The sequence below is a fragment of the Pteropus medius genome, unplaced genomic scaffold (assembly GCF_902729225.1).
Source record: "Pteropus medius unplaced genomic scaffold, Ma_sr-lr_union100, whole genome shotgun sequence".
Taxonomy (NCBI): Eukaryota; Metazoa; Chordata; class Mammalia; order Chiroptera; family Pteropodidae; genus Pteropus; species Pteropus medius.
This window is the reverse complement of record NW_024355833.1, coordinates 41738-58139: the sequence shown is the minus strand read 5'-3', so window position 1 is coordinate 58139 and position 16402 is coordinate 41738. Positions and strand designations below refer to the sequence as shown.

General features: G+C 34.1%; 1 protein-coding gene and 1 pseudogene across 1 annotated transcript; both read right to left on the bottom strand.

Moving 5' to 3' along the window:
* LOC120599934 (olfactory receptor 6C6-like) lies at positions 1-876 on the bottom strand (annotated as a pseudogene).
* Positions 877-14684: 13808 nt separating this feature from the next.
* Positions 14685-15758, bottom strand: LOC120599930 (olfactory receptor 6C74). Its single transcript, XM_039859096.1, has one exon. It carries the CDS (start codon positions 15664-15666, stop codon positions 14728-14730), a length of 939 nt encoding a protein of 312 aa, XP_039715030.1. The 5' UTR covers positions 15667-15758; the 3' UTR covers positions 14685-14727.
* Between the last annotated feature and the right edge of the window lie 644 nt (positions 15759-16402).

Sequence of the window (16402 nt, the reverse complement as noted above, 5' to 3'; positions counted from 1 at the left end):
TTACTTGCATTGCATTTTTGTCTTATTGTTCCCAAAATAACAAAATCTTTGAAGCATAACCTTGAGAGCTTCTTTCACCTGCTGATTCCTTAGGGTGTAAATGAAGGGGTTTAGTAAAGGGGCAACAGGGGTATTAAGCACAGCTACACCTTTAGTTTCTTTTGCTGAAGGTTTCATGTCCATAAAGATGCAACTCTCATAAGTAATAGAGACAACAACCATGTGAGAGGAACATGTATAAAGGCCTTTGTTTGTTGTTGAACAGAAGGGAATTTTAGAATGGTTTTGGTGATGTACATGTAGGAGGGGACCACTAACAACAAAGTGTCATCACGGGGAAGACAAAAGACATCAGTTCTAGGACATGTGTATCTGTGCAAGAGATCTGTAGAATAAGAGAAGTGTCACAGAGGAAATGATCAATAATTCTAGAAGTAGAGAAATACAGCTTGAGTCTCATGATCAAAGGGGGAAAAATGATTAAGAATGCAGTTACCCAAGATGCAGCAGTTTGCAGATGGCAATATAGCAGTTGTAGGACATGGCAGCCAAAAAATAAAATTCTATAACTCTCAATAAAAGAAAAAAGAATAATTGAATTGCACAAGCATAATAGGAAATTGTTTTGTCTCCAGTCAGAATGCTTATTAAGAATCATGGAATGCAGACCATTGTGAAGGAAATCTCTAAGAAGAAGAAATTTTGGAGAAAGAGATATATTGGAGTTTTGAGATGGGGATCCAGCATAGTGAGGAGAGTGATAATTAAGTTCCCCATCAGGCTCAAGATGTAGTTGAAAAACAAAAACATGAAAATCACAATTTGCAACAGAGGGTCATCTGTCAGTCCAAACAAAATAAACTCTATTTTCATTGATTTGTTCATTTTCTTTTTCTATCAAAGCTGGAAAAAACAAAAACTAAGTCACAGTTAAGAAAATAGTTTTATTCTTAGTCATAAAATGTTCCACATTAAGAAACTTCGCTATGTGCAAATACTTTCATAAATCTACTTTGAGTTCATCAGAATGAACCTAAGGTCCTCTAATGTCAGTCATCTTCATAAAAATGCTGTTTCTTCCCTTGACAATGTTGAAATGTCATACCACTTAATAGGGAGCTAATCAGTCAGTTGAAATTTAGCTCCACAATCTAGAATCCATCTTTCAAAGACTACCCTCATAGACTACTAAAATAGTTCATTTTCTATTTTCTGAATTTAGCAAATATCTCTACTAATTTTTATTCCATGTATTCATCACCAAATTCCATTTCATATTCCTTTTCCTACATTTTTTGCATCATTTTCTTTCAGGTTTTATAAAACTCTATCACTTACCTATTCATATAGTTTTATTGGTGGCCTTTAGATTCAACTTAGAAAATTCCCAGTAAATTAACAATGCCTCAAATCTGAATGACTTAGAAAACAAAAGAAAAAATGAAGTTGGTCTTCCTATATTTTAATTTTACTTTATTCAATTTATAATAGTCTCATATTTCCTTTTTATAGTTGTACAGATTACATCAAGAAGCTGTATCTTCTCATTTGAATATAAAATAATTTTAAGCACAGTCATAGTTTTTATCACCAACTAGTGCTATAGCAATATTTCATAGTCACTAATTGTAAATTGTTTTTTGTTAATTCTTTATAGCAAAGCAAGACTTCCTTGTCTTAGCCAATTTTCAGAATTGCCAGATGATATTCAATAGGCTTTCTTTTCCTCCCCTTCAAAAATATAAGCTATAACAGAAAAAAATCAAATACACATAAGCATTTGCTTTCCTTTTCAATTGTTTATTCAAATATATTTCTCTATTTTGTTGACAACTTGATATTAGTTTATTCACACATATTCTTTTTAAAGCTCCCTGAATCCCTAGAATTTTTGTCTCAAACATATCTGAATGCTTGTCACCAGTTGTAATCTGTCTATTCTACATGAATAATGAGAGTCCTTGCATTCCAACATAAAACTAGTTCTATTTGATTGTCCCTTAAGTTTTTCCATTAATCACTTTCTTTTAATTAAATTATAAACCTACATTTTTTATTCATTACCTGTGGAATTTTATGACTTAGTAGACTGAATGTAACTAGTAAAAACATTACTTTATTTCATCTTTGTTTCTTATTTTTCATAGTCTTCTGAGTTTTTTAAAACACACTAATTGTCTTTAACCTTGAATTGGGTGTAAATATTTTGTCAGATTTCCTCAGGATCTCTAATTTTTCCTCCATGATTTATCCAATGCAGTTACAGGTGCATTGAGTTAGATAGGTAAAATTAATTAGTCATCTATATATAAAAATACATTATTATATTTTATATATATTCATAGTAAAATTATGAATTTATTATGAATTTAAAATTCATAGTAAAATTAAAATTAGGAATTTTTACTTTTTCACCAACAGGAATAGATCAGATAAGACAAATTTAAGCTTTATATACTTCCAAAATGATTTCCCTAACTTCTGATTCAAAAAAAGACAAATTAAATTTAAATTTTGACTTACTTTATACGGAGCATACTGGGATTTCCTTTTTTGCTATGGTATACACTAAACTGTATGGACTGATTTGTATAAATTAAGAATGATAATGATCATTTCAGGACATTATTCAATTATGAAAAGGATGTTTAAAATGTTTTCTTCAGAAGGATTCAAGTAAACAGTGAAACGTGTTTTATTTATTTTTTAAAATAGTTCCCATTTTTTACTTAAGTTCACATTCACTACACCTCTCAATATTCAGATACTAAAGAACACTGATGTATCTCTATCATCCATTCCTGTTTGGTTAAAATTTCAGAAAGTTTTCCTTAACCTTTAATTGGAAGTGTTATATCAAAGATCAAAATCCAGAAAGAAATACAATATTTAAGTGCAGAAATTTAACATATCTCATGATGCTAACTAAGCTAAAGTTCTGTGGCTCAATAAAGACACAAGGGAACCTACTGAAATCAACAAACAAAGAAGATAGGTAATATTTCTCTAGAGACTGGTATTCAAAAAGTATGATTTATGTGCCCCCTAAAAAATTTCACTCAGGTTTTTCGTTTTAATCTGAGGAATAAGTAACAAAAACATCAATTGTTTCATAGTTTTAAAGCAATATGGGAAAATTTGCTGGTGTAGTTTTCTCAAATAAGAAATTTTCTCTTGCTATTACTAAAATACCACCACCACCACCACCACCATGCCCATAGCAAACTTTAATATTGCAAATAGATTCCATCTTTTTATTGTTTTTGTTATCCTTGTTCTCTGTTCCTATTCATCTTCCACTATTCTTCTGTCTTTCGTGATCTTAATTGAACATTTAATATGATTCCATTTTTCTCCTTTCTTAGCATACAGGTCATACTTTTTTAAAAAACTTTTTTAGTGCCTAGAGTTTGCAATATACTTTTACAGCTAATTTGAGTCCACTTTTGAATAACACTATACCACTTAGAGCTGATGTGAGTTCCTTATGATAACAAAATAATTCCTGCCTCCAGTTTGTATCATTGCTGTCACTCATTTCACTTATATATGGCATACATAATCATATACGTATACATAAGATACACATATAAATCTACATAACCAAATACATTGCTGCTATTATTTTGAATAAACTCTTATATGTGAAATCAATTAAGTATAAGAAAAATAAAAGTTTTTCTTCTATCTTCACTTAATTCTTCTTTTATGCTCTTCTTTTATAGATCCAAGTTTCTTACCAATATTATTTTCCCTCTTTCTAATGAACTCCTTTTTAACATTTTTTGCAAGGCAGTTATACTGGTAACAAATCTGTTAATCTTTATTCGTCTTAGAAAGTATTTCTCCTTCACTTTTGAATAAAATTCCACAGGGTACAGAATTCTAGGTGGGTGACATTTTTTTCTCAGCAGTACTTTTTCACTCAATTCTCTACTTTCTTGCATGGTTTCAATGAAGTCAAATATAATTCTCATTTCTGTTCCTCTATTAGAAAGGTGATTTTATCCTCTGGCTTCTTTCAAAATTTTTATGTACATTTGATTTTCTATAACTTGAAATGATATGCCTATGTGTAGTATCGTGGGAGGGGGGGCGTGGATTTTGCATTTATGCTGATGATGTTCTATGAACTTCCTGGATCTGTGACTTGGTGTCATCATTAATTTGGAATAATTCTTATTTATTACTGTTTTAAATATTTTTCTGTTCCTTTCTCTCTTCTCTTTCTGGTATTCCTATTACACATATGTTACGTCTTTTTCAGTTGTCTCAGTCTTTGGTATTCTGTTCTTTTCTTTCAGTCTTTCTTCTCTTTGCTTTTCAGTTTGGGGGGATTCTATTGTGTTATCCTCAAGCTCAGAGATTCTTTCCTCAGCTGTTTCCAGTCTACTAATAAGCCCATTTCTGTGACAGTGTTTTATTTTATCTCTAAGATTTATTTTTTGTTTCTCTCAGGATTCCATCTCTACTTAAATTATCCACCTGTTTTTGCATGCTGTCTATCTATTAGAGTCTTTAGTACATTAATCATAGTTGTTTTAAATTCCTTGTCCGATAATTCCAACATTCTTGCCATGTCGGGTTTGGAAGCTTGTTCTGTTTTTCCAAATTGTGTTTTTACCCTTTTGTATGCCTTTTAATTTTTACCCTTTTCACCCATGCCCCAATTTTCTCCCTCCTGGCAACCATCAGCTTGTTCTCTGTATCTAGGAATCTGTTTCTGTTTTGTTTTGTTCGTTTGTTTTGTTTTTGTTTTAGATTCTGCATATAAGTTAAATCATCTGATATTTGTCTTTTTTTGTTTGACTTATTTCTCATAGCATAATGCCCTCAAGATCTATCCAAGTTGTTACAAATGGCATGATTTAATTTTTTTTTATTGCTGAGTAATATTCCATTGTGTATATATACCGCATTTCTTGATCCATTCATCTATCAATGAAAACCTAGGTTGCTTCCATATTTTGGCTACTGTAAATAATGCTGCAATGAACCGGGGGTACATATATCCTTTCAAATTTATGTTTTCATTTTCTTTGGCTAAATACCCAGAATTAGAATTGCTGGGTAGTTCTATTTTTAATTTTTTGAGGAACCTCCATATTATTATTTTCCAAAGAGGCTGCACCAATTTACAATCCCACCAGCAGTGCACAAGGGTTCCCTTTTCTTCACATCCTTGCCAACACTTATTATTAAATCTTTGCATTCAGTGTTTTAGTTTGAAAAAATTTGTTCACCTACCCTCGAGAGCACTGATTCTTTCATCATCCATTTCCAGCTGACGGATAATGATCCCATCAATAAAATTCTTTATTTCTAACAGAACGATTTTTTCAATTTTAAAGAATTTAAGTATATAAGTATAGTTGATATACAATCTTTATTGGTTATATTAATTTCAGGTGTACAATATAGTGATTTGACATTTTTATACTTTACAATATAACACCACTAATTCTAGTAATCATCTGTCACTGTGTAAACTTATCACAATATTATTGACTATATTCCCCTTCCCCTTTTCACTCATTTTCCCAATCCTTCCTTTGGTCTCTGTTTCTATGAGGCTGGTTTTTTGTTTGTTTGTTTGTTTTTTGTCTGTTTCATTTTTAGATTCAGCATATGAATGAAATCATAAAGTATTTCTTTCTCTCCTTAATTCATTTCACTTAGCATAATACCCTCTAGATCAGTCCACGTTGTTGCAAACAGCAAGATTTCATTCTTTTTTATTGCTGCACAATATTCCATTGTGTATATATACCACATCTTCTTTATCCATTCACCTATCAGTGGACACCTAGGTTGCTTCCATTTCTTAACTTTTGTAAATAATGCTTCAATGAACAAGGGGTGCATAAATATTTTCGAATTAAGATGATATTTATTTTTAGAATTATCTTTAATTCTTCTTAGAGTTTCCATCTCTCTGCTTATGTTACATATCTGTTCTTGAATACTGCCTATGTTTTCAATTAGAGCTCTTAAAATAATACTCATAGTTATTACCAATTCTTTACCTGATAATGCCAACATCTATATCCTTCTGAGTCTAGCTTTGATGATTGCTTTCTCTCTTCAAACTGCTTTTCCTTGCTTGTGTCATCCTTGCACTTTTTGATAAAAGCTGGACATATTGTGTCACATAATAGGAATGGAGGTAAATAGGCCTTTAGTGTGAGGGTTTGTGTTAATTTCTCTAGGACTTGGGCTGTGTTTGATGTTTTCTGTAGCTATAGGTGCCAGAGGCTTCTATTTCCTCGAGTGTCCTTATTTTTCTTTCCCCTTTTGACTGTGTTTTTGCAAGAACTCCTCTGAGTGAGCCTGAATCTTACATACCTTACAACTGTAAGTCACTATTATTATACTGGATTCTCGATGGTGTGGTGGTAATGTGTGAGGGAGTCAGAGCATTCTATAATCTTTCAATTAAATCTCAGCCTTTTAATGAAGCTTTGTTCCTGGGCTCTAATCTTCAAAAGCATTTCTCCAGTGGTATATCTTTTTTCCTCACTGGTCTCTACTCCTATCTCTGCCTGCAGTATTCCCGGTCTAATTTCTTTAAAGGCATGACACCACTGACTACGCTCCCTGCCCCCGGTAAGTGAGACAGGAAGGCTAACAGATGACAGAGTGGGAGGATGCCCTTCATCCACATGATTTAGTCACTGACAAATTTCTTTCCCCTGGGGAGTGGGCATTTGCTATGGAGAAGTCTCTGGATATAGTTCACAGTGATTAGTCTTCACTTCCCTCACCAAAAGCACAAGGGTTATTTTTCAAATACTCACCATGAGAACCTGGTAGGGTCCTCTGAGGTAAAGCCCACAAAAGTGTTGGGGCTCCCTTAAGATCGTGGTAACTAAGAGTTTCTCTCATTCTTATCCACATTCATGCTCTACAGTTCATCAAAATTAGCATTTACGAGTTGCTACTAGTTTACTGCTCTAGGGGCTTCTGTTCTAAGTAAGCAAATCCCACCTGTGACTTCCTGGATACAACTCTGTCCAAATTTCAGGGTGCCAATTTCCTCCCACATTCTTAGTTCTCTAATGGGTTTGAGAATAGTTGTTCATTAATCACCCAACTTTTTCTTATCGTAAAGTTTGGAATGAAAACTTTCAAACATTTCACTGGTTGGAGTTAAAACTGGAAGTCACTGGAACAATTACTTTTCATTAAAAGCAGCCAGGTGTCTGTTTGGGGTCAATCAAACAAACCTCTAATATTGCATTACACTCGAAGCCAGATTTGGGAAGTCCTTAGCCCTTCCTCCTTCCAACTAGAGGAGTGAGCAACAACCAAAAGCAGTGCTCAGGTAGCTAGTTTCAATCTTACCTCTTGGCCCCTTAGCCTTATCAACTGGTGTGACAGTGAGGGATTCTTACACTCTTCACTCAGCACTTGGGCAAGAACAAAGTGATATGAGGAGCCTTTTCATATCCTTATCCTTGCCCATGGAAGGCCTTTTTGCCCTCCCCTTCCAGAAAGCCACATCTCTCCCAGCAATTTATCCTCTTCATCAAAACTGTCAAGAACTGGGAGATCTATAATAGGTCAGCTAGCCACAATTTCATTGATTCTGACAGAAAGCTCAAGATTCCTAAGTCAGAAACAATAAATGTTATTACAGCATAGTAGGTTATATGAACATTTGCTTAGTTCTACCTGCCTCCTAATCCCCCGTGAGGGGCAATGTAAAGAGGGCCCACAGTGATGTTGAATATATATAATCAGTCCATGTCATAGTTGAGGAACCTCAAGCTTAGGAAATATTTTAAGGAGGCTACTCGCAAATTTACTCAACCTTGCCACATTGGGAGGCATTATCTTTATAATACCGGTAGAAAAAAAATCAACTGTTTGCACTGATATTATTTCTATCTTCCAAGACGGAATCATATAAAAACATCTTTGTAAAAATAATCCAAAACAAAGGCTAATACAAGATAAGGAGAAATACCCTTAAGAATGTCACCCAGAAGTCGTGACTACACAAATAGCGACATGAAATATACTTTTAAGGAGAGGATTTTGGAACTAGTCATCTGACTTTCGCTATCTGAAGGCAATGCTGTGACCATAAGAAGATGAAACTATTAGAAGTACATGACTTCAAATATTGACAGTTACTTAGACAATCGCTTGTAAAGAAGCTGGCATTAAAAGCTAACCTTTCACAACTGAATGTAGGCGATAGAGAGCAATATGATAAGCATGTGAAATATAATCCTTACAAGTGCTATCAGGTACAAAGTCTATTTCTAACCACACTAGGACCTACAGAAAGAAAATGACAAGCTTGTGGCTTTCATTTCTTAGTTTTAATTCGTAGTTTGAGTTATAATCAGCAAATCATGGCATTCACATACTCTGCTAAATAAATTTATTCTCTTATAGCCTCATGTCAATTGTTGCTGAAAACAAAAATAAGCTCTGATCTTGCAGTTTATTAAATGGCAACATCAGTTGAATTATATTAATCCCCACCTAATGTTGCATTAAATCTTATTTTATTAGTGAATATATTAACTCTATTCTTATTTCTTTTCATTAATTGTTTCATTAACTAATTACTTTGCAGGCAGTGCTTCAAATGATAAGAATGTAGAAATTTGTAAGATGAAGGCTCTGCTTTTTGGAAACTAGAATCCACTGCAGGAAACATATACAGTTAATTATATGTGTTATGAGAAGCACTATCAAGAGTTACTACAAACACTATGAAACTTTGAGTATGGAGTAATTACTACAGTTTTGTTATGCAGTCTTCCTTAGAAGAGTCCATGTTAATCAACTTTAACTGATACTTGATGCTTTACATGCTAGCAGAGATTTGGGCATGGAGCATGCATTCCATATACCTGAGAGCGTATGATTTTTGCAATATGCTTTGTTATTCAGTATGATTGAGGCATAGGATTCCTAGTTGGAAGAGATAAGAAATGAAACAGAAATGGCCAAATAATGAAAATACTTGAGGAGTTTGAACATTATTTTGTAAGCAATAGAAACCCATCAAAAATTTATTAGCAAGAAGGTGCCATGATCAATTTTTATTTTAGAAAGTATTCTAACAGCGATGTGGAGAATGAATCAGAGAACAGAGGCAGGAAGGGTGTTTAAAAGATAATTAATGTATCTTGAGTTTAGCTTTTCTCAACACTCATTTAATTATACTAGTGAAACACAAACAGTAATGTTGTTATCTTTAAGTTCCAGAGAAAAAGGAACATCAGAGATGCCAGAAACAGGTACACAAATGGGATTTTAATATTTTTTAAAGTCCAACACAATCTGAGAATCATAGTTCATATAATGGATGTTTATCTCTGCTAATTACAAACTTAAACATTTTTTTCACAAACTCTTGATTTATTCAAAGTAAGTGGAAAATTCCTTCTAAATCATTTCTCATTATACAATAAGAATGGGGTTTTTTTTTCTTTCTTTTCTTTTCTTTTCTTTTTTTTTTTGCATTTTCCCTTTTCTTCTTATACACAGCCTAATAATTGATGATTTAAAGAAAGACCCATTAAATATATTTCTGAATCTCATAAAGTTATCCATAATTATTTTGAAATATGAAAGTAAAGGTGGGATATTATAGTCTTAGATCTACATGAAGTTATTTATGGATTTACCTATATGTCAGACTTTAACAAGAGCTAAATAGGCTTTACACTTACATTTAAAGAATAAGTATCATAAATAAATTAACATGTAGAACGATAAAATAAATATTCCACAGGGCTTCTGGACAAGATGGCAGAGTAGGTAAACGCTGTGCTTGCCTTCTCTCACAACCACATCAAAATTACAACCAAACCACAAAACAACCATCATTGAGAATCACCTGAAGTCTAGCTGAACTAAAACCCTATAACTAAAGACAAACAGAAGAAGCCATGTTGAGACTGGTAAGAGGGACAGAGACAAGAACTCGTTGGTTCCACATCCATGTGTGTCAGTTAAAACTTGGGTGGGATATTTCAACTGTGAAGGTCCCGCCTGAGAAGTGAGGGGTCCCAGCCCCACACCAGGCTCCCTAGCCGAGTTCCAGTGCCGAAAAGAAAAGTCCCCACAACTTCCGGCTGTGAAAACCAGTGGAGATTGTGGCTAAGTAAGACAGAGGGCTGGTGGAGTCCTAGGCATTCATCTTAAAAGGCCCGAGCATAGACTTACTCACTGACAGACTCACACACTCTGAGCTTTAGCACTGAGGCAATAGCTTGAAAGGCACCAGGAACATACAAAGAGGAACTGAATTGTCCGGCTTCAAAGCAAGGGCTGGAGGGGCAGCTTTCTCCCAGATATAAGTGCTGGCAAAGTCATTGTTTTTTGTTGAGCCTTCCCCTCAAGCAGCTTACAGGCACAGTCATATCTGAGTCTCCACACTGTTCCCTCTGCCCTGGCGATTTCCTGAGACCCCACCACACTTGACTTGTGATCCCACCCAAGCCACTTCCAGGGTCTTTTCCATATGAATAGCCTGTCTTGGCTAATGCTTTGGACTTTCCTAAAATCTCTAAAAGGCTCACAAACCCCAAACAAGCAGCATCTGGCCTTGATGTGCCCTATACCTCTTGCTAAGCAGCCCAAAGCTGGACTCTAGACGTAGCCAGCCTTGTTTTGCAGTTTAGTCTCTCCCAGGCACCTCCAAGCTCAGCACAAGTAGCAATCATCTGCATATCATTTTGTAGCTCATACCATGTGGCCCCAGGCATGGAACAGGGGACAGATGACCTTGGCCTGCACTAGAGCCCCTCCCAAGAGGCTCTAGAGCCAATACATCTGGTGATCAGCTTCAGACCACACCAAAGCACCACCCAACAACCTCCACAAAAAAATAACATACCCAAAGGGCAGATTCAGGAGGCACCAGAGCCCTGTTAAAGCGAATCCTGCTCCATAGGTTCAGCCCCTGCGCAATAGCTTCTCCAGGGTAGTCCTAGCCAGTCCTCATAATCAATCAGCCTGATAGTCAATTCTTCCATTGATGTGCAAACAGCAACCAAAACTCAACTACAACAGGAGGACACACATAACCCATACAAGGGATACACCTATAGCACCTGACTTGGGTGAATAGGGAGATGTGCCACTGGGCCCCATAGGACACCTACTACATAAGGCCACCTTGCCAAGACTGAGAGACTTAGGAGCTCCACCTAATACATAGAAACAAACACAGGGAAGAAGCCAAAAGGGGGAAGCAAAGAAACATGTCCCAAATGAAAAAAAAAAACAAAGTTCCAGAAAAATAATTAAACAAAATAGAGACAAGCAATCTACCAGATGCAGAGTTCAAAACACTAGTTATAAGGATACTCAATGATATCTGTGAGGACATCAACAAAGAGATAGAGGAAACATTAAAATGGAGATAGAAAACATAAAAAAGAACCTGTCAGAAATGAAGAATACAGTAACTGAAATGCAGAATACATTAGGGAGAATCAACAATAGATTAGATGAAGCAGGGAATCAAATCAATGATTTGGAAGATAAGGTATCAGAAAATACCCAATCAAAATAGCAACACAAAAAAAGAATTAAAAAAATGAAGATGGTTAAGGGGCCTCTAGGACAACATCAAGCAAAACAACATTCTCATCATAGGAGTACCAAAAAGAGAAGACACAGAGAGCAAGGAATTGAAAACCTATTTGAAGAAATCATGATGGAAAACTTCTCTAACCTGGCGAAGAAAATAGACACATGAGCTGAGAAAGCGGAGAGAGTCACAAACAAGATGAACCCAAAGAGGCCCATGCAAAGACACATCATAATGAAAATGCCAAAGGTTAAAGAGAAAGAGAGAATCTTAAAAACAGCCAGAGAAAAGCAGTTAGATACCTACATGGGAGCTCCCATAAGACTGTCAGCCAATTTCTCAGCAGAAGTTTTGCAGGCCAGAAGGAATTGACATGAAATATTCAAAGTGATGAAAAGCAAGGACCTACAACCAAGATTACTCTACCCAGCAAAGCTATCATTTAGAATCGAAGGCCAGATAAAGAGCTTCCCAGACAAGAAAAAAACTAAAGGAGCTCATCATCACCAAACCAGGATTAAAAGATATATTAAAGAGACTTCTTTAAGAAGAAAAAAAAATCAAAAACATAAATAATAAAATGGCAATAACTATGTATCTATCAACAAGTACTCTAAATGTAAATGGATTAAATACTCCAACTAAAAGAAATAGGGTGGCTGAATGGATAAGAAAACAAGACCCTTATATATGTTGCCTACAAAAGATTCATTTCAGATCAAAAGACATAAACAGACTGAAAGTAAAGGAATGAAAAAAAAATGTTTCATGAAAATGGAAACAAAAGGAAACCGGGTAGCCATACTTATCCCAGACAAAATAGACTTTAAAACAAAAGCCTATAACAAGAGACAAAGGAAAATCCAGTAATCTCACTTCTGGGTATTTATCCAAAGAAATCCAAGACACTACTTCGAAGGGACATGTGCATCCGCATGTTCACTGCAGCATTATTTACAACAGCCAACCTGTGTGTCCATCAATGGATGAGGATAAAGAAGTGGTGGTACATATATACAATGGAATATTACTCAGCCATAAAAAAAAAAATGAAATCTTGCTATCTGCAACAATATGGATAGACCTAGAGGGTATTGTGCTGAATGGAGTAAATTAGACAGAAAAACAAATGTCATATGATTTCACTTACATGTAGAATCTAAAAAACAAAATAAATGAACAAAGAAAACAGAAACAAACTCATAGATATAGAGAACATGGGAGAAGTATTTGGGGACATGGGTGAAAAAGGGGAAAGGATTAAGAAGTATAAATTGGTAGTTACAAAATATTCATGGGGATATGAAGTATAGCATAGGGAATATAGTCAACAGTATTGTAATACCTATGTATGGTGTCATACGAATACTAGATTTATCAAGGTGATTACTTTGTAAGTTATATAAATGTCTAATCACCATGTTGTATACCTGAAACTAATATAATATATGCTAACTGTAATTGAAAACTAAAAACTACTAAAATAAAATAAAATAAATATTTTACATAATTGCTTTTGGCACAACATGAGACTTAGACAAGAGTATTCACAAAAAATCTGAGAAACTCTGGCTTATGTCAGATGTCAAATATTTTGAGACAATTTTCTTGACTGGAGTTGTTATCTATAAAGTTGAAAATTTTGTGCATATAAACCTAAATTATGATGCCTTTCAGAAGAAGTTAACCTGTAGAAGTTGGACAAATATGGAAATTGAAAGTGTACTTTCTTTACGTGTCAACTTCTATAGTCAAATAAAATATCCTTAATGTATTATGGTTTTATAGAAACTACTTACATGAATGTGATCCTTACTTGAAATGTACATTTGAATCTTTTCCACTTATTAATGCCCCAGTTAAAATTAATTATTTAGATATATAGATTTTAAATATTCACTAATACTCATAAAATTTATATTAAATTATTTGCTACCCTGGAAATCTATCAAAGTGATATTTCCTTTTAAGTGTATTGGAATAATTTATGTAACAATTAGATGAGTCAAAAAAATAATAATACTGCATGTCACAAATTATTCATAAGGTCACCATTTCCATTGTATGGAAACAAAGTGATAAATATTTATCAAGGAAATTTATATTAGTCTACTTGGGAAAATTTTTTTCTCAGTCACAATGAGATATAACACAATTTAAAGAAAAGGGTTAAAATATTTTGTTTTGCATAAGATCATTTATTATATCTATTTTTTAATGTTCAGATAACTTAATTTGAAAAATAAAGTACCCTGCTAGATCTCATAAGTCCTTAATTTAATCTATGCCATTTCTTAAACTCTATGGAAAGCTCTATAAAGATCTTGCTCATTTGCCTCCTAAGTGACATATGGACAGAGGGATTTCCACACTATTTTCAAACAAGGTATAAAAGATGCATGGTCAACAAGGGCTTATATTTTGTTATCACTGAGAGTTCTTTTGTCATCAGCAAGTTTTTTAGGCTCTAAATATGCCTTAGGTTTTGATTCATAAGTGAGCATGATGATACCCATCTCATACAGTTTTGAAGATGAAAGCTAATACATTTCACATTATAAGCAATCAATAAATGTTAGCGATGTGTTCTGCAAGGTCAGTAATGCTTTGATCTATCTGGAATTCCTTTAATCTGTTTCAAAAAATACACTAGAACTCTACATCTGGTTAAAAATTTGAAACCATCAAAATGTGTAATGTAAGGAATGCCATTATGGTAATTTGCTCTGTTTCTATTAAGCACATTAAGAAATCAGACTAGATTCTAAATCCACTAATAATAAAATAGGTGATCAAATCTAGGTAGTATATTAAATTCTATAGAGAGTATATGTGAAATTGGATATTTGAATTCCAGAACAGTGAAAAGAAAGTGGAAAAAATGAAGTCCCACTTTGTCTCTGAGAGAATTTTGAAAGGAAATCTATTTAGGTATCAAATAAAGTGGCAAATGAATTTAGCCATAAAAAAAAGAAATATTTAAATGTGTTCTCAGCACAAGGGAAAAATAGCAGTGAGAGTTAGAATTTTGAGGTTAGGCAAGGCACAATGAAAATTATGTCGAAAGAAAAATAAATATTTTGAATATAAACACTAAAGAGCTCTATGATGCACATCATCTTGTTTTATTTTACTCATAACCTCAGTAGTATCACTAAACTGGTTCACTTCACTGAGAAAAATTTTACCTTTTCGATCATGCGCTTAAAAGCATCTTTCACTTGTTTGTTTCTTAGTGTATAAATGAAGGGATTCAACATGGGGGCAACAGAAGTAATGAGAAGAGCTATTCCTTTATTTAAAGACACTCTATCCTTTGCAGAGGGTTTCACATACATGAAGATGCAACTGCCATAAGAAATGGACACAACCACTATGTGAGAAGAACATGTAGAAAAAGCTTTCTTCCTCTGTTGAGAAGAAGGTATCTTCAGAATAGTTCTGATGATGTTTGTGTAGGAGAGGATCACTAATACTAGTGTAACCAAGAGAGTCAAAATGGCTGAAAGAAGCATCATTACTTCTACTATATCTGTGTCTGTGCAAGAGAGCTGCAATACAGGAGAAACATCACAGAAGAAATGATCTACAGTGTTGGCTGCACAGAAATCTAGCTGGAGCCCAATAAGGAGTGGTGGAAAAATTATTATAAAGCCAGCCAACCATGAAGAAAAGACTAACAAGTTGCAGACTCTGACACTCATGATAGTCACATAATGCAGGGGTTTGCAGATGGCTACATAGCGGTCATAGGACATAGCAGCCAGAAGAAAAAATTCAGCTGCACCCAAGAGAATAGTAAAAAACAGCTGTGCTGCACAACTGTTGTAAGAAATGGACTTATCACCTGTTGCCATGGTGACAAGAAATTTGGGAATGCATACAGTTGTGAAAGAGATTTCTAAAAATGAGAAATTTCGGAGGAAGAAATACATGGGCATCTTTAGGTGTGGATCTAGTAGAGTGAGAGTGATGATGGTTAGGTTCCCAGTGATACTCAACATATAGGTGAAAAAAAGGAGAAGAAAAATGACAACCTGCAATTGTGGATCATCAGTCAGTCCAAGAAGAATAAAGGCTGTCACTCTTGTGTGGTTTCTCATAGCTGACTTCTATTTAAAAAAAAAGAAAAGAAAAAGAAAAGAAAAAAAAGGAAGAAATGAGAATTACAGCGGAAAAAGCGGCATCAGATAACTATTTTCTTGATCTTCCATCAACACATTGCTATCCATATCCAAACTCCTTCAATATTCTGCTAGTTAGCAGTAACAGTCTATAAAACTTCATTGACATAATTTTTAGTGAAATTTTTATTAACTAAATGGAATTTTTTTCCTCAAGGGTAATAACTCCAGGCATTTCAAAAGGATAACATATTACATTAATAATGTCATATAATAGTAAACACACACAAAAACAGAAAAATTATCATATTAACTATTATTACCTTCTGTATTTGCAATTTTTCCCAATCTATCTAGTTTACTTTAAATTATTTTACACCACCTGATGATCCATTTTTCTTTTTGTTTTAATTAAAAGAATCACTAATGTTTCTATTGATGAAAATATAAAATATAAGACTATCTACTTAGATCATAGATCTTAAAGTTACACAGGGCCTCAAGAGTCGGAAAAGCCATTTGCTTTACAGGAGGTAAAGTTTCGTTATCTTCATTTTACAGGGGAACAAGACTCATTCTTCTTTACCAAACATTACTCTGTTTAGTGGACTTCATAATGCCGTGGGTCAGATTTCAGCTGAGGACTCTCTGCTTCTTAAAATTAACATAAACTTGACCTAACTATCTATAGCCCATATACATTGGGAATGCAATA